We start from the raw sequence: 24,578 nt of genomic DNA on the forward strand, positions 1-24,578 counted from the left end.
TGTTGAAACATTTAACAGAGAAAATTGGTACTTTTATGAAAGTCAATGTTTTTGTCTCACTCGGGTTTTTTGTGGCTATTCTGCTTGGTTGAAATAAAAACGACTATTTCAGGCCCAATTCATTTTGGCTACATTGTATTGGTGAAAAGGTTTGGAATTGAACTATAATTATGTGCAGTGGAGTAGTTGAATGATTGTGCTTTGGGACAGCTTGCTTGCTTAGGAGTTGTGGGCAGCCATTAAAGGCAGCTCACTGGAACTGGACCCATCACGCAAAGAATTGAACCCAAGAGAAAACGCTCCTAAATTGCAATGGCTGAGGTAACGATGCGGAGAAGAAAGACCAAGTAATAATACGCACAGATGTTTTGGATGACTATAAACCTTCTCTATCCTTTTATTTAAGCCGGAATTGCGTGAATGGACCGGGTTGGAGACGGGGAACCTGGTGAGGGACCGACGGTTTCATCCTGACATCCGTTTTCTACTGCTTATCCTGTTCAGGGTTGGAGCCTACCCCAACGGACTGGAAGCAAAATGCGGACTAGTCACCAGTAACCTCTCGGGTATTGCGATGAAACACATTTTTTTACACTTATATACATTTTTTTGTGATTAAAAAAAACCAGTAAAACAGTGCAATCATAGATTAGATAAGACAGCTGGGATAGGCGACCCTATTGAGGATTAGCGGCATAGAAAATGTATTGATGGATGGAATTGATCCATTCCAGAAAGCCAAAAATATTAACACAAATAGTTTAATAGTAAAAGTAGCCTTCAATGATAGCAGTTTAGCTCATTCTGGAGCAGAATCTTATCTAAAAATTACATTTATTGCAAATGTTGATCCAAAATTTGAGGCGCACGCCATTGGCTGGTGGTCCAGCAACTCCGCCAAGAAGCCTGTAAACGCTGTGATGTTGACGTTTCACGCGTCACATGACCACCTCCTGTCATCTAATGAGTTTCTGATGGAGAGCTAATGGATTCAAGTAGACCTGCAGAGCCGCATCATTGGGAGACGTTTGATTGGCTCGTATCCTGGATATAAACTTTTTACCCAGCAGCCAATTCTCTGCAGCTCTTCTGTAACATCTGTTCCTGCATCTTACCCCCTGGGGTCCTCACTTCAGGCTTTTGTATCCGGGATTTGTGTGTTTATGTACAAGACGCTTCTATTACGCCGACTGGATTCCATGTTCTTCTTGGTTCTCAGCGTCTTTGTCCTGCTCTCGTCTTTTCCGTCTCTGCTGAGTGCCGGAGTTGAATGTTTGTGATTCAGACTGAAATGTTAAACGGCCCCCTGCTGGGCGCCATTTGTCATTGGAAGGCGTGCATAAATTACCCAAGCAGAAGTTGACAGCCATTTTGGTGTCAGGTTCTACTTTCCTAACATCTGCTGTCACGTACTACGCATGCCACCCGCGTCGTAAACAGTCAGGCTTCGCTACACATCTTAAAACAAAGTTAGGTACGAACTCGGGAGCTGGAAGTTTCATCATTTAGTTCTTCAGCGAATACGCTAACCCAGCATGACAAATGAACTCAGTGTGGATCAATATGGAGGATTCTAAAATAATAACTGTCTGGAAAAAAAAGAATTAAAATCCGCCAGATGTTGGAATGCCCCCGTGGCATTTTACAATAAAAGCCGAGAGCAGCTGACGTCTTGGAGCTATGCTAGCAGCCACTTTATTTTGGACAAAGATGTTTAAGACGTAAAACGTGACTTTTCTTCATGTGCATCCTGGCTGAACATCTGGCCAACGGCTTTTTAAACGCAAACATTTCAGCAGTGGAAGTTTATCTCCGACTTGTTGTGAGGGAGCTTGCATGGATTCCTCATTAGTGTCATTCTTTATTGTCTACTTGTTTGATTCCATCTGCGCGGTGGAAATTGGAGTCACTCATCTCCATTTTTGGATCGGGGAGTCAATATTATCATCATAATTCAGTTCATGTAATTGTCTCTCAGCAGAAATAAGGACAGTTATTTATCACGGAAAATTGGCTCTTGCAGAACGACAAGAACTCTCTTTGGACTGAATGTGAATGCATTTATCTGCATATTTCTCCATTGGTTATGTCTGTCTCAATCGCTGTGATCCATGGGGAAAATGTGAACCATATATGCTAATACAGATGTAAAGAGTACAGTGGGAAATCGGTTTTTTTTATTAATTTGTTCCAAAATGTCAGAAAAAATTAATGAGCTAATTAATGCAATCCAGACTCCCCAAAAATATTAAGAAAATATACATTTTATAGAGGAATATTATACTTTACAGGCACTCGGTGAAGGGAAAACATAACCCTCATTTATTGCTTTTATTGCGACTGTGATGAGTGAATTTCAGCAAAGTAGGACTTCTTATTCATAAAGGGAATATTGTCTCCATATTGTCTCCACACGCCCATGGTCCCGCGTGAAGTCCGCCACTGTGCTGCCTCATTGCCATGCTAAGCGCTGGGAACGGGTGTCGCGCTCGTCGTAATGCGCTCAGTAATTTTCCCGTTTCAGTGGCTGCCATGTCACCCGCAGCCTGGCAGACTAAATGCTGATGAATGGACTAACGTTGTCCCGTCAGCCCCCCTGCGATCAGCTCGCTTCAAACTCCATCACTGAAATAATAAAGCGTAACGGCTCAAACATCGGCGTTCCCAAAGTGAGCTAAAAGGAGCACGGATGTCTTATCTCCACTTTTTGGGATTACAAGGCGCTGTTTCCACCTGACTTGCCAAAGTGTTTTGATTCTCTAATTGTATAATCGAACATCATTAACCCCGACTTTGTTATGGATCCACATTGGATGAATATGGTCGGAGGCGTAAGGAATCTCCAGGAAGCTTGATCTACATCGACCCCACAAGACGGTAGAAATACAAATAGAGCAATTATGGAAACATGAGGCAGCTCCGAGGAAACACTTTGGACCACATATTTTAGAGTCGGGGGGGGGGGGTGTATACAAGTGGTTAGCATGCCTCACAGTCATAGATAACCTTGGAAATTGGCTTGTGGAAATACTTCAAATGTTATGAAAATAAAGTCAAAAATAGAAAACATGTATAGGGTCAAGAAACTGACTGAAATTTAAAAAAAAAAATCCAATAGCAGTCCAAATATGACAAGAAAAAAGTTGGAATTTTATGGGAACAAACTCATAACATAATGAGAAAAAAGTATGGAATTTTTTGTAGTGTAGAGTTGAAATGTTGAGTTGAAAAATATATTTTTTTAAATTAAAAAGAGAGAAACAGTTATAATTTTATGCAAATAAATTCTAAAAAAATATTCTGGTAATAAAGCCATAATATAAATATTTACAAAGACTACGTATTTGAAAAAAAGCAAAAATTGATAATTGATTTTGCAATTTTTCAGTATGCAGTCCTTACTGGAATATGTTTACACACCCCTACAGGAATCCCTCATTTATCACAGTTCATTTGTTCCACACCCAACCATGATAAGTGAATTTCTGTGAAGTAGGATTCCTTATGAATGGAATATTTTCATATTTATTGACTTCATTTAGCCATTGTTATGCTTGGACATTTTGTATGTATTAGCTTAAATACGCATACGTTTAGATGAACAATAGGCCGTATTCTCCCATGAAACAGCATTGGTAGAAAAGAGTAAAGCCATGAAATTGGAGAGAGATTGACGGTTGAATACCTGGGATAGACTTCAGCACACCAGCCACACTAATGAGGACAAGCCGTGCAGAAGGTCCATGGATGGATGCATGGTAAACGAGAGGCCAACAACATCTTTTTTTCAATCATGGACTTTCTGGATAATGAATCCTGGAAGTGTTTACTCGCCTCCTGCTTGTCCTCGGGGTCACATTGACTCCATCTTGTATATCTGGGTCATGTCAGTGCCTTTATGGAGACAGACACCGAGGCGAGCGGGTTAACTACCTTTCTGAAATGTGTTCTTGACCAGCCAATCAATTATGACCCCGTGTAGCAGCAGGCAAGGGTGACGCCATCACGAGGGGGGGGAATCGAGGCATCTTGACCCGGGATAATGGTGGCGTAATGGGACACACTCCGGAAAGCTCGGAAGCTCCCAACTGGATGCTGCCTCATTACACCCAAAAATACGCCGTCTCTTTAGCACCACCTCCTCAACTTTGGCCTCCCGCTTCATCTCCTTCAGTCGCTACCTAAGCGCTTCATTTCTCCAGGATTTGCACCGTGCTCATGTTATGCTTGTGAAGAAAAGGTCTGCATGTTGCAGGATGGAACAAGCTCCTCCTGATACCAGCTGATATGTGGATGGATCATAATCCTGACTCATCCGCCAAGCTCATGCCTTCACAGAACCTGGCAAGCACAAAGCTGAATCGGCCCAGCAGAGCCGCAGATTGTATGTTGTGATTCGGGCCAATACTGAAACGACGTAAGTTATATAAAGCGTCTCTGCAAACTAAAGACTAGTTCTCATAACATGGATCAAAATGAAATAAAGCAAGGGAAAGACGACTGGACTCAGACGTGGGAATCTAGCAAAGCCGGCTTGATGGAGGTTGCATATACGGTATATGATTTATTAATGAGACACGTTGTCACGACGGTGACATGAGCAATCTGTCAAAGGTTCGGTTAAAGTCTGGTGTGTTCACAGTCCTCGCACTTTTCCCAGCTGCTACCAATCAACGGGGGGAGAATCATCACGGCTTTATTACAACATTAAGTATTAGAAATACAGTAATCCCTCATTTATTACGGTTATTTGCTTCCAACCCGGTCAGTGATAAGTGAATTTCCTTATTTAATAAATCCAATACAAATGGTTATTTATTATCAACTCCTACAAACGTGGGTTCGGCAGCAATCCGGAAGTCCTCCTGAGCACATGGGGGTGTGACCAACTATAATGCAGTGGCCGTGCCTGGAGATTAAAACAGACCGTTTTTGTGAAAAGCACGAAATCCAGAGAAATACAGCTGGGATAGGTGCAGATTCTGGAAGATCTAGACAGCTTTCTGTGCTGGTTATTGTGTGTAGCTGCTCTATAAGAGTCCACAACTCAATACAAAGGGCCGAAAAATGAGCGTAAATAACATAAAAATGCATTCAATACAAAATATCCCAAACGCCCGATAACCCGTAACAACGTATTTATACGTCTTTTATGTTTTTTTGTGCAGGAGGTATTCAACCATAAAACAGCATGATTTATGAATGAATATATTTTGGAATAACTGATGACAGTGAAGCTGTGATATGAACCACAACAGGAACAAACACTTTTTTCATTTCTAAGTCGCTCTGGAGTACAAGTCGCAGGAACAGCCAACCTATGAAAAAAGCAAATTATACTCCGTAAAATACGATATCTATAGGATGTGAATTTACATCGACTCTTGCTCAAAGTCAGCTGGGATAGGCTCCAGCCCAACCTACTGGTAATAATAAAGCAACATCACATCACCGTTGAATGGTTTCTTCCAAAGACAAAAGTCGTCAATCATCCTTGGGTGCTGAAAATAGAAGGATGTCGTCGCAGCAGACCTAAATAAGAAAATTACCCGAGAAAAGTACTTGAGGTATCATAACAGGAAAGGCTTGTCGTACCACACCACTCTATTGCCCCCCCCCATCTCTTTTTATAATAACCAGCAAGTGATAACCCAAAAGTCCATTGTGGAAGTAATTTGCCAGACTGGCGGCCATGCACCTGTCCCTAGCACGACTTCCCTCCCCGAAGTCATCTCTCCTAACGACACGCGTCTGCTGTAATTGGCTGTGGCTGGATTCATTTACAGTTCTGATCAGCCAATCAGATTAGCCGGGTGTCATGTGATCGTGTTTGCTGGAGCCCAGAGGACACTGAAGGGTGATGCTCCAAAATGAAGTGGTTATCTGAGTGACTTTGTTTCAACGAGGCGTGGGACTGACTGCCGATGGATGGAGACCAGCTGAAAAACGTGACAAAACACCCGAGTGAGTGACGCTTATGGCTCAGGCGGGAGTGTAGATTCCGGCTCGCTCCGTCACATTTTTTCTCCAGAGAAAAGAAGGAAGCTGAAATGTGACTCAGGTGGAATCTTTTCACAATGCATGAAGGATCTCTGAGAAGTACCATTGTTAAAGTACACACGGTATTGCAAGGTACTGCTACACCTGGTTGTTGCCTTAGCTCTCTTCTATCTATTGGTGTATATGCAACATTTATAATTTATGGATAAATTCTAATCTCACGACATTCATTCCTTCGTTCAGAGAAGAAACAGTAGCTCTTTCTTTAGCAGGAGCCAATCACGAGTTCTCAGGGCAAAACCACCAAACATTGGAGCGCTGCAATGACATCAGCCTCCCTCTGAGCTCTAGGCTCCTCACAGACAGCATTTATGCGCCGTCCAATCCTTTTCTATTCTGCTTGTCCTCCAATGAAATATTTAGGTACTGATGGGACGAGAGAACCCAAATGGGACGCTAACTTGTATCGTATGTGAACGCTAACTAAGCGGATGGCCACGTGGCAGCAGAATCTGGAAATGCCACGTTCTCCCTTAATAAGAGAGGAATTAAACAACGTGCTTCTTTGGAATAGCCGATAGCTGGTAACACTGTTGTCATTTATTTCCCTTATAAAAGTCATTTACCCCCAAGAGGGAGCAAACACATCACAGATTTCAACCATATTTCACTTTGTGTCCTTTTCAAACAGTCGCCGGTCATAACGCCATCTTTCATTGGACTTCTACAAAGAAAGACCAAAAAGGAAAGAACGGTAAAGCAGAAAAGAGCCTGAAGTGTAAATGTTGGAGGAAAGACGGTTTTCCTATTCAAAAAGCAAAGCAAAGTAGCAGGAAGAAGGAAAAATGTGCAGCCTGGAGATGTGGATTATCCCTGACAACTCCGAGAGTCAATCAGTCTTCTCGCTGCTCTCATCTGTGGGCCCACCCGGGGGACAGTTGGGTGGTGGGACTGCCACACGGGGACGAGTGGAGGGGGCCAAGTGACGTGGAGAATGAAAGAAAGACGCTGAAGGTGATGAAGTCTTTCAAGAAAGTGCTTCTTCTTTATTTCGATGCCTGGAGGTTTTGTTGTACGGTGGAACCTTGGTTAGCGTCATCCATGTGTTCCAGAAGGTCAGACTCTAACCAAAACGGACTTGAATCGGATCAATTTTTCCTTTTGGAAATAATGTACATCCAATTAATTCATTGTGGAAAGCCAAAAATATTAATACAAAACACGTTTTTGGAGTTCTACAGTTATTGTTTTACATGCAGGATGCAAAGAAATACATATCAATGATGAAATGAACAATTCCGGATGCATGCATCCTAAGATCCGGCTTGTCCGTATGGAATGTAGCATGTTGGCTTTTACTGTGTAAAAATAACGTCCCCCTCAGGTGGACGAATGAAGTGTAAAATGGAAGGCTGTATAGGATTAATGTCACTCCAAGCGTGTCACGTTATGTGGTTCTTACCAGCGACCAAGATCCAAAATGGCAGCACATCAAAGGTGATTGGATTACTTAAGATTTAACGTAACCTAATTGAGACACAATGGGATTAACGCTTTCACTAATACCGTGATGGACAAGCGCTCCTCCACGAGCTGCCACATCTTCTGGGGGCCCGCGGGGCGTGGCGATCTCGGGGTGTCTCTCCAGTCCATTTGTTGGAATTGTTACTGGGAACCATCATGGGGAATGGAATTAGCACAGGATTTCAAAACAGAAATGAACAAAAATTTTAATCATTAAAATTTCTCATTTGAATGAGAATAAAGTCAAAATATTTCCGCAATATTGGACTCAATGTTGAGAAATTGAATATTTTTGTAGTTGCAGCATATGGTTTTTTAACATTATTAGAGCCCTGTCGACACCAAATAACACCCCTACAGTTACCTTAACTTCTATTATCCCGTTTTCACATCACGTTGCATAACTCTTATGCTGCAGGGACTTGACACGGCTGCTAGCTAAGTAGCTAGATAGCTTAGAATGTATTTCTTCTCAACTTAACAATCCAAAACCTTACCACTTCCACATGGAATGGGAGAAGAGCTTTTTTCACTCTGTCATGTCGAACATGCCACTGAATGTCACTGCAGTGTTAAGGTAATGTCATGTAAGCTAATGTCATTACTGACCGGGATACTACGTACTGTATCACTTTTATTTCAACGTGTTTGGACTAATAATCCACGGAACAACAATCATTTATTAACTGATTCATTTATGAAAAACAATATCCAGTCTTGGAAGTTGAACTAAAATGCATCTTTCATGTTTATCCTATTGCCTCCGTGAGCTGAGTTTGACTTGTTAAAAAAAGGCAAAACATCCCGACATCTTGATGCGGGAAAACATTCCTCGTCACCAGGAGAGTCCTGGTTCTTGCATGACTGCAATCCTCCATTTCTTTGGCTTTCATGTTGCTTTTCCCACTTTCTACTTGGAGGTGGTTTGACAGCTGCAAAGCTCCATGAATCACACCTTCGCCGGGAAGCGGCGTTTAGTCGGAACATTTTTGACAAAGTGATGCTATGCCGAGGCCGGCAGACAAATCTCAGCGATGCTGCGGCAGGCTGATGAAGACGAGGACATGATGGAGAGGGACGGCTACACGAGTGCTCGGGTGTAACCTTTTCATTTGGGAAGACAAGCGTCATTTAGAGCTAGCCAAGCACGGCCAGATCTGCTTTGGAGAAAATTAGCCAAGACTTCACACGCTTCTCCTAGTTTGGGATTCATGCTGGGTGCCACCCGGGGAACAAAAGACATGGCCGTCTGCCATGACGCTATTGTACATCACCAATGTTACCCCTCATTTCCCTCCTCGTGTCGGTGTCAGGATAATTGGTCCGTAATGACGCATTTAACGCCGACGTTTGAGTCTAAACTACGTTTGGTTGGGGAGCCATTGAGGTTTGGTTGCTATGGTTACGATCAATACAAAGACTTGAAAACAAAGTTGTTTCCAGCTGGCGAGTGACACAAACAAGTCGGTGGCTGTATGTCAGTCAAAATATGAAAGAAAAAAGTTGTAATTCAACTTAAAATTGGGGAATTAGTGATTTTAGTACACTTTTTAAGTCAAAATAACAAACAAATTTGATGTATTTACAAAATAACAAAGGAGAATAAAGGTATAGAGGGTATATTAGGGTGCTCTGATATCAATGAAAAAGCCAGGTATCGATATCGATACTCACTTCATGACGCCGAACGCCTTCCGAGTGTGGGACTTCCTGTCTTTATGAGAGTGATATCAGTTTTAAATGTGCCACAATCTCACCATGGTGGTGCTTCAATAAGCTTCAGGTGGGTGCGGCGTTTAGGGGGGCGAGCACTCGGCAGGGTGTGGCTAGTTTTTGAGGCTTGCAATGAGCCAACCTGCTGGTCCCAACCTACTGGTCCCAACCTACTGGTCCCAACCTACTGGTCCCAACCTACTGGTCCCAACCTACTGGTCCCAACCTAATGGTCCCAACCTACTGGTCCCAACCTGCTGGTCCCAACCTGCTGGTCCCAACCTACTGGTCCCAACCTACTGGTCCCAACCTACTGGTCCCAACCTACTGGACTTGAATTCCTGATTTACCGCAACAATACTACGTGTCACGGAGTCGATGCGTCTGTGACACCGCTCAGGTTTTATGAGAGCTCAGGTTTCTCTGATTGTGGCCTTCAGCTCGTCTGCATTGTTGCATTTTCTCCTTGACAATACGTCTATGACAATACCGCATAGATTTTCCATGGGCTTGACGTCAGGCGACTTTACTGGCCAATTAACTCATTCAATCCCAGACGTCCTCTTTTCAATGCACACAGTAGAACATAGGAACATAAGAACATAGGAACATAAGAACATAGGAACATAAGAACGTTTCAGCAAAATATGAATCATCAACAAAACAAGGGGAAGAAAAGGCTTTAGTGAAAAGACATATTTCAAGGTTAACTTTCATTTTGTGTCTGTGTTATTGTGCAATGACAATAAATGAATATATATATATATCTATCCATCTTTTGACTTGTTCGTTGATGACCAGCACACCACTCCACCGTCCGCCATCACTTGACATTTATGGCATCGAACCATTGTCTTGTTCCACCTCCAACACGTCTCCTTCCCGTCCTTTAAGTCATCTAAAATACCTTCAACTGGTCACAAAGCCCATTTTTCAATTACTGATCTTGTCTATTGGTGTTAATTGCATAATGACCTCTTAAGCTGTTTGGGATGCGGCATGTTTTTTTAAATTTGTTTTAATAACCTCTTATCTCAGTTAAGCGGGGGACGCAAAAGAAAAAAAAAATAAAAAGATAACTATATGAAGAATGTTCTTAAATGCTCTTAGCATCACAGAACTTTATGCTTCAATTAGACATAACATTTAATAAATACGTGAATTGCAATGTTCTCCACAAAGAAGTCATGTTGTTTCTTTCTGTGTGTTGCAGGAAGTCCTCCAGCGACCGGCACCGGGACGTTGATCATCTACCTGGAGGACTACAACGATAACGCCCCCTACGTGGTACCGTCAGTAGCGCAAGTGTGTGAAGACGCGCATGATATGAACGTGGCCATAGTGGGTGGACGGGACAAGGATCTACCGCCCAACGGGGCCCCGTTCAACATAGAACTGGGAAAGCAACCCGGACTAGATAAAACATGGAAAGTCACCAGAGTCAACTGTGAGTATTGTACTGAGTATTACGCAATATTGCAGTAATGTCTCCTTTATCGTGGGTAATTGGTTGAAGAAACAAATATCCGCAATTGAATTGAAAACTGTAAATTGTTGGAAATACAACATGAATCACAAAAAGTCTCTAAAAGTCATCTCAGATATTCTTGTTGAAGATGTCAATGTTTCATTTGAGCACCATTGTTATGTAGCACTGCCTTAATCCTCTTGGGCATTGGATTATTAGAATCCTCTTCGTTCTTCCACGAGGACATCACAAAGCTGGTGATGCTAAGACACCCGGAGCTCCTTCACCTTCCACTTCAGGAAGCCCCAAAGGTGTTCAATTGGGTTTGGGGTCTGGAGGAGGCATACTTGGCCACTCCATGGCCTTCATCTTCATCTTCATCTTCCTGAGCAAGGCACTTGTCATCTTGGAGATGTTTGAGTCGTTATCATGCTGAAGAAACGCCATGCGGCCCATTTTCCCAAGAGAGGAGCATCGTGTCCTGCTTCAGTTTGGGAATTTGAACTGCAGCACTCAAGCCGCCACCCATCCGATTACTCATTACTCTAAAGCAGCAGGGGGCGGGGCATTTGGTACTGGGCTTGCAGAACCACAACCAATGTGTATGTTCAGGTCACACTTGAAAAAGTCAGTATGGACCCCATGAACGTAGCTACCACTATATCAAGGTATATTCATTTGTGTAGGTATATTATATTCATTTGTGTAGTATATTCATTTGTATAGGTATATTCATTTGTATAGGTATATTATATTCATTTGTGTAGTATATTCATTTGTATAGGTATATTATATTCATTTGTGTAGTATATTCATTTGTATAGGTATATTATATTCATTTGTGTAGTATATTCATTTGTATAGGTATATTATATTCATTTGTGTAGTATATTCATTTGTATAGGTATATTATATTCATTTGTGTAGTATATTCATTTGTATAGGTATATTATATTCATTTGTGTAGTATATTCATTTGTGTAGGTATATTATATTCATTTGTGTAGTATATTCATTTGTATAGGTATATTATATTCATTTGTGTAGTATATTCATTTGTGTAGTATATTCATTTGTATAGGTATATTATATTCATTTGTGTAGTATATTCATTTGTGTAGTATATTCATTTGTATAGGTATATTATATTCATTTGTGTAGTATATTCATTTGTGTAGTATATTCATTTGTATAGGTATATTATATTCATTTGTGTAGTATATTCATTTGTGTAGTATATTCATTTGTATAGGTGTAGTATATTCATTTGTGTAGTATATTCATTTGTATAGGTATATTATATTCATTTGTGTAGTATATTCATTTGTATAGGTATATTATATTCATTTGTGTAGTATATTCATTTGTGTAGGTATATTATATTCATTTGTGTAGTATATTCATTTGTGTAGGTATATTCATTTGTATAGGTATATTATATTCATTTGTGTAGTATATTCATTTGTGTAGTATATTCATTTGTATAGGTATATTATATTCATTTGTGTAGGTATATTATATTCATTTGTGTAGTATATTCATTTGTGTAGTATATTCATTTGTATAGGTATATTATATTCATTTGTGTAGTATATTCATTTGTATAGGTATATTATATTCATTTGTGTAGTATATTCATTTGTATAGGTATATTATATTCATTTGTGTAGTATATTCATTTGTGCAGTATATTCATTTGTGTAGTATATTCATTTGTATAGGTATATTATATTCATTTGTGTAGTATATTCATTTGTATAGGTATATTATATTCATTTGTGTAGTATATTCATTTGTGTAGTATATTCATTTGTGTAGGTATATTATATTCATTTGTGTAGTATATTCATTTGTGTAGTATATTCATTTGTATAGGTATATTATATTCATTTGTGTAGGTATATTATATTAATTTGTGTAGTATATTCATTTGTATAGGTATATTCATTTGTGTAGTACTCTTTCTGGAGAAGATTTGCTGTCGGAAAAAAAGCTTGATAAATGTCAGAGGTGTTGTCCCTTTGGTACACTTCCTGTTTATGTCGGCCACATGATTGACTGGTCAGTGGGGGTCAGCTGGAATGAGGGGGCAGCAGTTCCCCCAAGCCAACTGCCAAATTGGGAGGGACCCGAGCCGTGTCAAGATGGCGTCTCACCACCAGTTCATGGCTATTTCCATATTTATGGCTTGCAGCGGCTCTTGGACCGCGATTCTTTCCGTGCGTCGGCCAAGTTGTTCCAAAACGAGCTCCGCCATCCGTTTCGTTCATTAAGCCACGAGATGAAATATTCTCAAAATACATAGAAAATATTGGTATCATTGCAGTCCAAAACCGTGCACGATCTAAATCATTCCAATGGTGACCATTTGGGAATTCCATGTACCCGAATATTCCACTAAATGTCTTCCTTTGTGTCTCCCAGCCACACATTCCCAAATCATGCTGCTGCAAAGTCTGAAGAAAGCCAACTATCAGCTTCCGTTGATCATCAGCGATTCAGGGGTGCCTCCGATGTCCAACAACACAGAGGTCAAAGTTCAGGTCTGCGTCTGCAAGAAGAACAAGATGCTCTGCAGCTCCGCCCACTCGCACCACGCCAGCCTTGTCATCATGCTAACAACGCTCGTGCTCGCCCGACCCTGTAAGTATTACTGCAGGGACCAGGAACTACAAAGAGATTCCATTCCGGTTGATTGACAGCCGGTTTGACACTTGAAGGTGTTCCAAACGGGATCATCAAATGCTCCATAAATGGCTGCCATGAATGAAAAGTTCCAGAATGAATTTTCTATGAATTTGGCTATAAATGATATCTGAGACCATCGGAGTGGAGCCATTGTGGAAGGTTTGGTGACTTCTCACGTTACTAAAATGAACATTTATGACTCACAATGTGGAAAAAAAACAGAAAATGATGCCATTGCTATGGCAACCCATCAATTTCAATAAGAAATAAGCTTGTGTTGTTTTTGCTGGAGGAACACAAAGTCATTTTCAATAGCTGTGGCATTAGCCCATTAGCAAGACATCAATAATTCAACCCCCTCTTTCACTAAATAAATGTCCAACAGCTGCTTTGATAAGAAGAACAGGACAGGAAACCAAAAGATTTCATGATAATTTATGATTATTTTGCTGTTGAGTCCCAGAATATTCAAATGTGATATTCAGGAGTAATTATTCCACTCATCCATCGTTTCTCCCTTTCTTGGATTTTAGCAAAAATGGCTTCCGATGGGTAAAACGGCCTCAGGCTCGGGTGTTATTATGCCAAGCGCTGCTTTGGCGAGCACTTCACGGCTTGCTAACGTGTTCCCTTTTGGACGGAACCACTGCTGAGGTCAAACGAAACATTCCCTGGCATTGGACATGCCGACATCGCCTCGGGGCGCTTCCACAATTGCTTCTATTTGGGCCGTCAGCTTCGTTGTGGGGAGGAAGCAACGCTCGCTTCATCCACTCTGACTGGGATTTCATGGAACCTTGGTTAGCGTCATGGAGGGCCGACTCAAACCAAGACATTCTCTATATTAACCATAAGAAAATGCTAATTCACACCCAAAAATATTAACTAGGTCCACCATATAAAAATAGTTTCATAATATTAAAGTTTAATAAGTTTAATAATTATTATATTATATTATAATAATTATATTATGTTTTTTTGATGGTCAAAATCGGTATTTCCCATGATGTTGTTAGCTAGCTCATATTAACTCATTTTCTTGTGAAAAATAGTTTAATAATATTAAAGTTTAATATTAAATTTAATAAGTTTAATAATATTTATATTATGGTTTTTTTGATGATGTCGTTGTTAGCTAGCTCATATGAACTCATTTTCTTGCGAAAAATAGTTTAATAATATTAAAGTTTAATATTAAATTTAATAAGTTTAATAATAATTATATTTTTTTTATGCTCAAAATCGATGATGTCGTTGTTAGCTAGCTCATATTAACTCATTTTCTTGCGAAAAATAGTTTAATAATATTAAAGTTTAATATTAAATGTAATAAGTTTAATAATAATTATATTATGGTTTTTTGATGATGTCGTTGTTAGCTAGCTCATATTAACTCATTTTCTTGCGAAAAATAGTTTAATAATATTAAAGTTTAATATTAAATTTAATAAGTTTAATAATAATTATATTATGGGTTTTTTGATGATGTCGTTGTTAGCTAGCTCATATTAACTCGTTTTCTTGCGAAAAATAGTTTAATAATATTAAAGTTTAATATTAAATTTAATAAGTTTAATAATAATTATATTGTGTTTTTTTATGCTCAAAATTGATGATGTCGTTGTTAGCTAGGTCATATTAACTCATTTTCTTGCGAAAAATAGTTTAATATTATTAAAGTTTAATATTAAATTTAATAAGTTTAATAATAATTATATTTTTTTTATGCTCAAAATCGATGATGTCGTTGTTAGCTAGCTCATATTAACTAATTTTCTTGCGAAAAATAGTTTAATAATATTAAAGTTTCATATTAAATTTAATAAGTTTAATAATAATTATATATATTTTTTTATGCTCAAAATCGATGATGTCGTTGTTAGCTAGCTCATATTAACTCATTTTCTTGCGAAAAATAGTTTAATAATATTAAAGTTTAATATTAAATTTAATAAGTTTAATAATAATTATTTTTTTTTATGCTCAAAATCGATGATGTCGTTGTTAGCTAGCTCATATTAACTCATTTTCTTGCGAAAAATAGTTTAATAATATTAAAGTTTAATATTAAATTTAATAAATTTAATAATAATTATATATTTTTTTATGCTCAAAATCGATGATGTCGTTGTTAGCTAGCTCATATTAACTCATTTTCTTGCGAAAAATAGTTTAATAATAAAGTTTCATATTAAATTTAATAAGTTTAATAATAATTATATATTTTTTTTTATGCTCAAAGTCGATGATGTCGTTGTTAGCTAGCTCATATTAACTCATTTTCTTGCGTGAGAAAAGGGAAAGAAACAGAATCACACCAAAAACATTCCGAGCCTATCTTTGAAGAAATCCTGTTGTTTGTGGTTGTCATGGCAACAAAGGTGCCGTCTGAACTATGAATGCATGGTACATAATTGGTGCACACGAAGAATTCATCTCTCATCTTGGAGTGTGGCAACAGCATCCGTTATGGAAGCAGCCGTTCCCGACGACACATTCTCCGACCACGTGACGGCCAAATGTGTGTGCGTTTGTGTCCTTTTTCCACAATGCCGCATATTATTTGATATGGAGCGACACAAGCCGGGGGGGGTCAGACACATAACATCTCCACACACAAGCCCAGCAGGCACCAGGAGAGACCACTTCCACCCGAGCTCATCGTCGGGCCACAGATCCAGGTGACTGATGGCTGCGGTCTGGGCTCTGAGAGCCTGATGGAGAGTCACAGAGGATCCCGTTTCCATCCCCTTATCTCCACGCTGAACTCTGACCCCGACACGCTGAGATGAGAGCCGGGAAAATGGAAAGAGCCAGAGGGAAGCGCCGGGAAGAGGAGATGGATGTGTGGAGATTAAAATCAGTTTTGTTCTTTTGTAGCAGTAGAACAGAGTCGCTCGGTGTATTCCTACATGATCTTGTTGTATAGCAGTATGTGAACAAGTAGTTCTCGGGCAAATATATAGTAGTAAAACTAGTGAGTATATTCCCAAGGCCAATGTCCGCTTGTTATTTTGACAAAAGCTTGCAATTTAGTCGCCGGCGTCGCAAGAATGACCTTATTCGTATTTCAACCTGCAGCGCTGCGGCAACTTTTGTGGTCGGTATTTTTGTACGCACAAAGGAAGTACAGCGACCAATCACGTGAGTTGTGACGCAGCCAATTAAATTGGATAGCGTTTGGGGAATTTGGCCCATCAACCACAATAGTTTGAGGGACATCTCAAATCCATCCATCCATCCAACCCTGTCTTCTTCATCTGTCCCTCATGTCCTCCTTCACTGCATCCATACACCTCCTCTTTGGTCTTCCTCCTTCTACCAATATATTGACTAGCTCTCCTCCCAACCATCTCAGTCTGGTGACTTTATCTCCAAGGCCTCTAACATTTGCTTCTTCCTGATCCTATCCATCCTGGTCACTCCCAATGAGAACCTCAGCATCCTCATTTCTGCCACGTGTCTCCTTAATATTTACTGTATTTACTGCTTTAGGATGCCTTGTTGAAAAGCACTTTATCTATATTTTATTTATATATTTTTTTATTTATTTATCTATATTTTATTTACTTTACATGATGATGTTCCACATTTGAATTGTTTATTTTTGCCCGATTCCATGAAGTCATCATAAAGCAGACGTGCTGCATAAAATATATAAGAATGTTGCTCATTTTCATTCGGCAGTACAAAGTACCTTGTAAATATTAGTAAATATTACACCCCTCTCAATACGTTGCAGGTTATTTGTATGTATGACACTGTGTTCTTTATGTACTGTATTATCTCGCCTCAACAGCTTTAGCGGTGATCCAAGCAGCCATTTTTAAAGCTGATGATGTGTCAGTGAAGGCACAGTGAATAAATAATGGATACGTACTCTATCTGGGATTCCGACAGAATTTAGCTGGCGAGGTACGTGAAATACGCTAATCGAATGAAATCTCCGGGGGATTATTTGCTTTTTTAGCCACACGTGTGCATGCACAATTTCCTCCTACAGCGCACCCACTCCCCCCCAATTTAGGTCTACAAGCTCCAACCTCAATCTTCCCCATGCAGGATTACAGGCTGCGGCTGTAAATTGGTCTGCAGTTGGGGTCAACGGCAGGAAACTTGCTTGCTTCTGCTTTTCTTTGTCATTTCAGCAAGAGTTCCACAATATCGTAGTAGCGGGAGTAAAGACGTAAAAGCTAAGAATTTACCACAGCACACAAACTCAAACAAGATGCTACTAATTTACCTCCATCCCCGGGGTATTTAGTCCACGTTGTTTGTCTTCTCTGATCCTCCACTCCACTCCGACAGCCGCTTTCCTTCTTCCTCAGCTCCACACAAATCCCCTTTCCAGCGAGAGAGACAGGATGTTTAGAAGCTTATTTACTCGTGGAAAAATGCAGCTTTGTCATATTTTCCTTTGAAGGCAGCCATGCGTGGTGCGTACAAGTTGGAGTATTGTCTTTGCTCTCAAATCACGTCGCAGAGGCTGTTGGAGCCGTCAACTGGAATTCCACCATATACTTTGTTTTGCATCGGGAATGAATATGGAGAAGTGTGAGAGAGCACCAGTCGCTAACGAAGAAGAAGACGACCACAATCCAAATGGCTTCTATATATACAGTATGTACATATATCCAATGGTACATGGAAGTATATTACTCTGGTTTTATTGCAGTACTCAACATAAGCAAATTGGTCTAAAATCCTTCTTGTTGGTCAAAAATTTGTTTTGTATTATTTCTTACTTTCATGGCGGCAGTGTAACCCCAAAAATAGTCTTTGTAAAAATGGCCATGAATGTCTCCATCCTTAATTTAGCCCATTTGGCACCGGATCTTGGACCATTCCCTGCCAGCTTGGCTCATTTAAACTCCTATTTTTTTTATCCAAGCTCCGCTCAGGTTCCATCAATTTGAACAATGACTTCTTGCCCCCCTCCCCAGATGTTCCGTGCAGTAAGACGGCCACTCCAAAGATCACTTTAAGCTTGACTGAGGGTCCGGCCGTCCTAGCAGCTGGTTTCTCTGGGATGATCTAATTGGGACCAGTGGGTGAAAGTGGAATTACTCACTTGTGGCACGTCAGTAATGACCTGTCAAACCAGGCCAGCCATCTTCTCCCAGTATCTTCTATACATACAGACACATGTATTAATTACAAACAAATGTATTATTTATGATGCTTTTGTATTGTTGGAACCAATTACTGTCAAAGTTAAAAGTTAAGGTTTCCAATTTGTGGCGTTCCTAAATTACATCGTCAAGATGTGCGAGTCTTTTTTTTACTGAATGGAGACCTTGAAGTCATTTTTGTTGAGTGGACTCGTGAAGCTCACCTTAAAGTTTGCAAAGTTTGGGTAATGACCGAAATGACAAGATCACAGGTACAAGCGGCCGAGATTACTTTCCTCCGTAGGCTGGTGGACAGAAACGTGGCGTAGAACCGCCGCTCCTCTGCCTTGGCTCCAATTGCCATTGGCTCAGGATGACTGTGTCTCTCAACTGGCCTAAGAACGCCTAGGAACCGCCTGGAGGGGCCGGATGAAGTGGCCTAAGACCCAAGCTTGGATAGCAGGAAGAAGATGGATGGATGGACCTTCAAGTTTGTTCCGTACCTGAACCCGTTCCAGAGGTTTCCTGTGGTCACGAAGACATCCAATTGACTCCACCACCAATTGTGGCGCCCACACTTTTCAGTTCATTGCTTTCATCTGCAGAGCAGAAGTTAATCGATTCCCTATGCATTTAACGCCTTGACATTTTCGCCTGAAGGTCCATATTGCCGCATTTATATCCACTTCTTCGTGTGAGATTAAACAGGTTTGCTCAGGGCCAGATCTGGGGGGGGGGGCGACAATACTTGAGAACTAAGTGCCTTAAAGTGTTTCTTAGCTTTGAGTTCCTTTCTCGGGGAGCACTTACGTCTGTGCAATGTCGAGAGGAGACAAAACGACGGCAAATAAAAGTGCGACATGGCCTTTTTGCACCCATTACGTGGCTTTCATTCAGACTGCATCTCGGGGAAGAAAGACACTGGAAAGCCAAGGAGGGGAGGAGACATGAACAATGGAGGTCCAGCATGAGTGAAACTAAAGGATTTGGACTTCCAACCGAAAGAAAGAAAGCACAACAAGACTGTGACAACAATTGTAAAAGTCCTAATGAAACCCACTAGTGGGCTTTTTAACCAATCTTGCACCACAAATAGAAGACTGGGTAGGACACACATCAGTCAGACTAGATAGGACAGCTCCAGTCCAGCATGAACTAACAGTCCAGTTGCATTGGATCGGATGGCGTGAGAATATGTTATTATATTTCCCATTCAATGTCTCATTGGGCCCATGACTGAGTCCATATCCGGACCGAGGTCCACCATTTGGTGATGGCTGTATTAGACGATCTCATCAGAGCAAACATTTCACTCCTGAGCTCAGCCATTTTCCAACATGTCACACTCCACGAGGGAGACGAGGAGAAATCGATAAACTCTCATATTTCAAATCATACGGCCGTGCGGGTCCGCGTGTGTCTGCCCGTGGTGTCCATAGATACCATGTCTGGGCTGGATCACGTCTTGATCTGCTGTAATTCCATCTGCTGAGACAAATTGACAGATTACAACCAAACACCGACACACACGGCAAATGACAAGTAGGACAAAATAGTTCAAAGTGAGAAAAAACCCAAACGTATTAGTAGAAATCTATGAAGGGTTATGGATTTGTGGGTTCCAAGGTTGAATCCAGGCTCCTCTTGTATGTTGAAAATGTTTCATATTTGGTCCAAAAGGCTTCTTCAGTCGTGGTCCCAAGAAGATTGTCTCATTTTACCACCAGGAAGGCAAACAACTTATCATTGGCAAATATTCCATTTGTACTTAAGGATTCCTACTTTGCTGAAATTCACTTATCATGGTTGCATTTGGAACCAATTAACCCCAATAAAGGAGGGATGGCTCGTTTAGCAATGTTCCCATTATTCTTATGCCGGTCACACACTGCTGTGGGACGGCATTCCAAGTCAACTGAAGTGTTCAATTGGGTTGGAGTCAGGCCACTCCGTTTTTTCCCATCCCAAATTGTCAGGATGGTCTGTGACAGCGGTGTCTGTGGGGGGGCCGTGGTTGTCATCCTTGAGGAAAGAGTTCAATCCCAGACTGCAGAGACCCTGCAATTTAAAGTGTACCAGAAGCCCATATCAGGGGTCAGTAGCGGACACATTTTACCCGAGTCCAATGCTCACGCTCCGTTGTGCTTCCCATCCCACAATGTGCTCGTTCCGAACAAATGGGAAATAAACTGCAATTTCCACAACTTTTAGATTTATGTTTATTAACACGAGTGTCCAATTAATCTTCACCGTTGCGTCCGCAGGAGATCAGTCTTGATGGCATCATCAATCAAAAGCTTGGTTTATGTTTGCACTTTAAACAAAGTGTTGATTGCTTTCACTCGTATTGATTGACGCGTCTGGGAAGTTCCTAAGAGCAGGAAGACGAGGCCGAGGGTTTGAGGCGGGACGCTTCCATTAAATCCAGTTTCTTAGACGCTGCAATTAGAACGTCTCTGGTCTGTCCTCACTGAATATTTAACGACTCTCGTCTCCAATTCGTCCGATTCACCGCTGACCTTCGTTTCTTCTCTCACCAGGCCTGTAGCTTCTGCCAAATGGTCCCGTTTGCAAGATCGGAAAGCGACGACTTATCTCCCCGCACACAACGCTGGCTTTGCAGAGAGAGAGAGGAGGAAAGAGAAGACGCTAGAAAAAGTCTCGACACCGTGAAAAATCAAACATGACAATACACACAATCCCCACCAGCTCAGCTGTTGTGGAAAAAACACTTATCTCCTTGCGACACTTGTCTCCTTTCTTCATCGCTTCTTTCCTCACTCCTTTCCGACATCGCTTCACGTCACCTTTAGCTGCTTTGGCATTCTGTCCCATTCCTGCCCTTACCCCGGATGCCACTGATTATGCAATCACGTTCTTTTTACACTCTTCACCATAATGCAGATGAGTGGGGGTCTCCTGGCGGCGTGGAAAATGTGTCCCTGCAGAAAGTGCCGTTTTTGGAGATCAGCAAAGAAAAGACTGAGGGTGTGTCGTGATCCCGATTGGATTGTCATTAGTTAGCATGTCATGTCTGTCAATATCCTATTGATGAAATGTCTCGTTGCTACTGATGCGGTGCCGATACCTTTGTATTATTTAAGTACCCACAACTGGCCATCACTTTCCGACATGTGACATGACGTCCACCTGCACAATTAACACATAACAACAAAAGCCGCATTGCAAATTCCACATAAATTGACAATAACAATGGTGCAAGATCTGATGCTTCATTGTGTAGAACAGCACTGCATGACACTGAGATCTTTGCCATTTTGGGTTCCGATGCAAAAAAATACTTAGGTATGATTGAGTGCAGTTCTACACCACGATTAATCCTTTTTTGGACTGTGTCAATTGTGTAAGTGTATCCTAGGAAGCGGTCATTGAGTGTACGTAGATTCAAACCATCGATGCACCGTTGCCTCGCATCAAGAAGGTTTGGACTTCTGTGTCTGGTATTCTAAAAACCGCCTTTAGTTCCAGGCTTGAAATAGCTGTGAATACGATTCACATTGGCCTCTATGTGTCCACCCAGTGATTGGCGGCGGGGAGGAGGGGGGGGGCAGGCAGTCCCGGCTACGTTCTCACTGCAGGGTATGGTGCCCAGTTGGGATTTTTTGTTCAAATCCTTTGTGACTCAACTGTGAGTCAGGACTTGACTCAAACTTTAGTCTTGGACTTCAAAATGAGATTTTCCATGAATGTGTTGGGTAAAATGGGTTGCAAATATTCAACTCATGTGATCGTCCAATCAGGTTTAAGAACAATCAATGAATGTGAGGATTACATTTCTAAATCCCGAAGACTCGGTCCACGCTCTTTTTCTGAGACCAAGTCCTGTCAAACTGGTCTTATTTTATTTAGAAATGAAACAATTGAAACTGCATTTATAGTATTTGTCATATTTAATAGATTGTGACGCTAAACCGTGCTTATGACTTGTACAATTTGAAAGTCTATGAAAATTTCAAGCCTATGACTTTGGACTTGACTCAACGTCCTGAGACCTGAGATTGACTTGGACTTGGACTTGCAAAGCGGACTTTGGACAAATGTGAGAAAAAAAAACCATCAGCATTGACCTGCAGTGTGAACGTAGCCTTTGTCAGTCGGGGGGGGGGGGGGACCCTGAACGGGACATGCACGGGCGGACAAATGCTGCACATTCATCACTTCATCAGCCGTCCTGATGATTGATCCACTCCTCATTTCCATCCTTCTCCTCCCTCCCCAGCACGCCCCGCCTCCTTTTCCTCGTGCCGCCAAACCCGGCAAAGGCTGAGCTAGCGTCCTGGAGGGCGGCGAACGTTGGCTTTTTTCATGTGTTCTTTTCTATTCTCAGCAGGCCGTGTTTGATCTAGTTTCCCGTTTGGGAGGAGCGATGGTGCCTGCTTCTTCGTCTGCAGTGGTCGTGGTCTTTTAGGACAAGGTGGTAGCCAATAAGCCTTTAAAGTCCCAAACTCTGGAGTCCTTTCTGCCATTTATCTCTTTTTATCGCATTAGTTGTCATGGAGTGGAAACAGTATCTCTTTATAGTAACGGTGTCAACCTTTCAAAAATGACTACGATCAAATATTTTATTTTTTACCATTGTATAGATATACAGTATTGATTAACTTATGTACTCTGATTGCAAGTTATTTGGGTCCCCCACACCGTGAGTGAATAAAAGAAGATTTTTAGGGTTTTTTCAGTGAACTGGAGCACTATTTTTAATGCCGTTGGTGTCCGTGTTGACTTTTCCATTGTAACATCTTTGCTGTTTTGCTTTTCTTTATTATTGTGATTAATTGCAAAATAAGAAATCTTGACTTTTGGATGCCCACGTGTTTAGGTTAAAGCGTTCCTCCGCTGGTCTCCCTCCGTCTCTTTTACAAGTCCTAGGAAAGATGTTCCCGAAAACAAAGGATGTGTTTGTGGTGTGTAGTTGATGTTTTCTCTCCGGCCTGCACTCAGACGATTGAGTGGGGCCTCGAGTGGAAAGCAACCTCAAAGAAAAAGAAGACATTCTGACCGAGTTATGTCTTTTGCACTAATTTAATAAAGCCGTTACTGAAAATGAACATATGCTGCGGCTGTGCATTCATTTGTCTGACGATGCGACCCGACAAAAACATACGGTACCCAATGCAGTCGTGGAGAATGTGGCTTCCGTGTCACCTCTGAGCATCGTGGCAAGCCCGGAAGAAGCAAGCAAGGTGAGTAGTAAAAATGGCGCATGTCATGGTTGCCGTGTAAAAAGTAAATATTCATATGACTTCAAAACAATGCCAGTTATTATTTTGACTTCATCCTTCCAGCCTCCTGGAAGTTATTCCTGGAAATGCCAATAGCAACTATAACATCCAATAATAATGATACCAATATCCTCCATCCGCCTTCTCCCACTGAGCCATTCCAACTCATTAATTCCCTCCTAGATGATCATTTAGCACCTATTAACACAGGATCCTTATCTGTAATGACCACTCAATTATCATTTTCACTCTCATTGGGCGCCGCCTCAGCAAGGTTAAGTAACGCCCTCAACCTGTGACAAACGTTCAATGGGCCATTGGCAGATATTGCTGGTAATTACACCAGGAATACATTCAAGCGGGCCAAAAGGCTCTTATACTTCCTATTCATCACTTGCTATTTTCCGTCACCTGACCCTATAATCATGCTGAAAGACTTGCTTGAATGTCTCCCCGAGCTTTAAAAGCATCGCCACGTCCAAGTTTGCCATTTTGCAGCTACACATTTCGATATTTCAATATTTCATTCATCTGATGTTATGAGCTGAAATCATGTTTTAAAAGTGTGCATCGTATGTTCAAATGTATTTGTTTTAGTATTTAAAACTTTTGCAGTTTTGTTAAATAATTTTGGAAAATAAACAATAATAATAATTGCTCCTTTGTGGCCTATTACTTATAAGTTTAAAAAAAGTGTGTGTGCATATGTTAGTCATGTCCAATAATTAACGGTATCGATAATCATTGGCATAATTGTGCAAAAACTTAGAAAAGGTAGAAAAGGTGAAAACCAGCAAATACTAAGGAGTAGCTAGTAAATGATGCCAAGGG

General features: G+C 40.9%; 1 protein-coding gene across 2 annotated transcripts in view; it reads left to right on the forward strand.

The window, feature by feature from the left end:
- cdh13 (cadherin 13, H-cadherin (heart)) overlaps nucleotides 1-22,677 on the forward strand; it is a 182,452-nt gene extending 159,775 nt beyond the window's left edge. For both annotated transcript variants that reach the window (XM_058088199.2, XM_078791167.1), the window contains 3 exons: nucleotides 10,451-10,684; nucleotides 13,130-13,348; nucleotides 21,045-22,677. In XM_058088199.2, the coding sequence (XP_057944182.2) occupies nucleotides 10,451-10,684; nucleotides 13,130-13,348; nucleotides 21,045-21,052 (461 nt within the window). In that variant the 3' untranslated portion in view covers nucleotides 21,053-22,677. The remainder of the gene's footprint in view (nucleotides 1-10,450; nucleotides 10,685-13,129; nucleotides 13,349-21,044) is intronic.
- The last annotated feature ends 1,901 nt before the right edge of the window (nucleotides 22,678-24,578 follow it).

Source organism: Doryrhamphus excisus, linkage group LG6 (assembly GCF_037039965.1).
Source record: "Doryrhamphus excisus strain RoL-2023G ecotype Guam linkage group LG6, RoL_Dexc_Guam_v1.1, whole genome shotgun sequence".
Lineage (NCBI taxonomy): Eukaryota > Metazoa > Chordata > Actinopteri > Syngnathiformes > Syngnathidae > Doryrhamphus > Doryrhamphus excisus.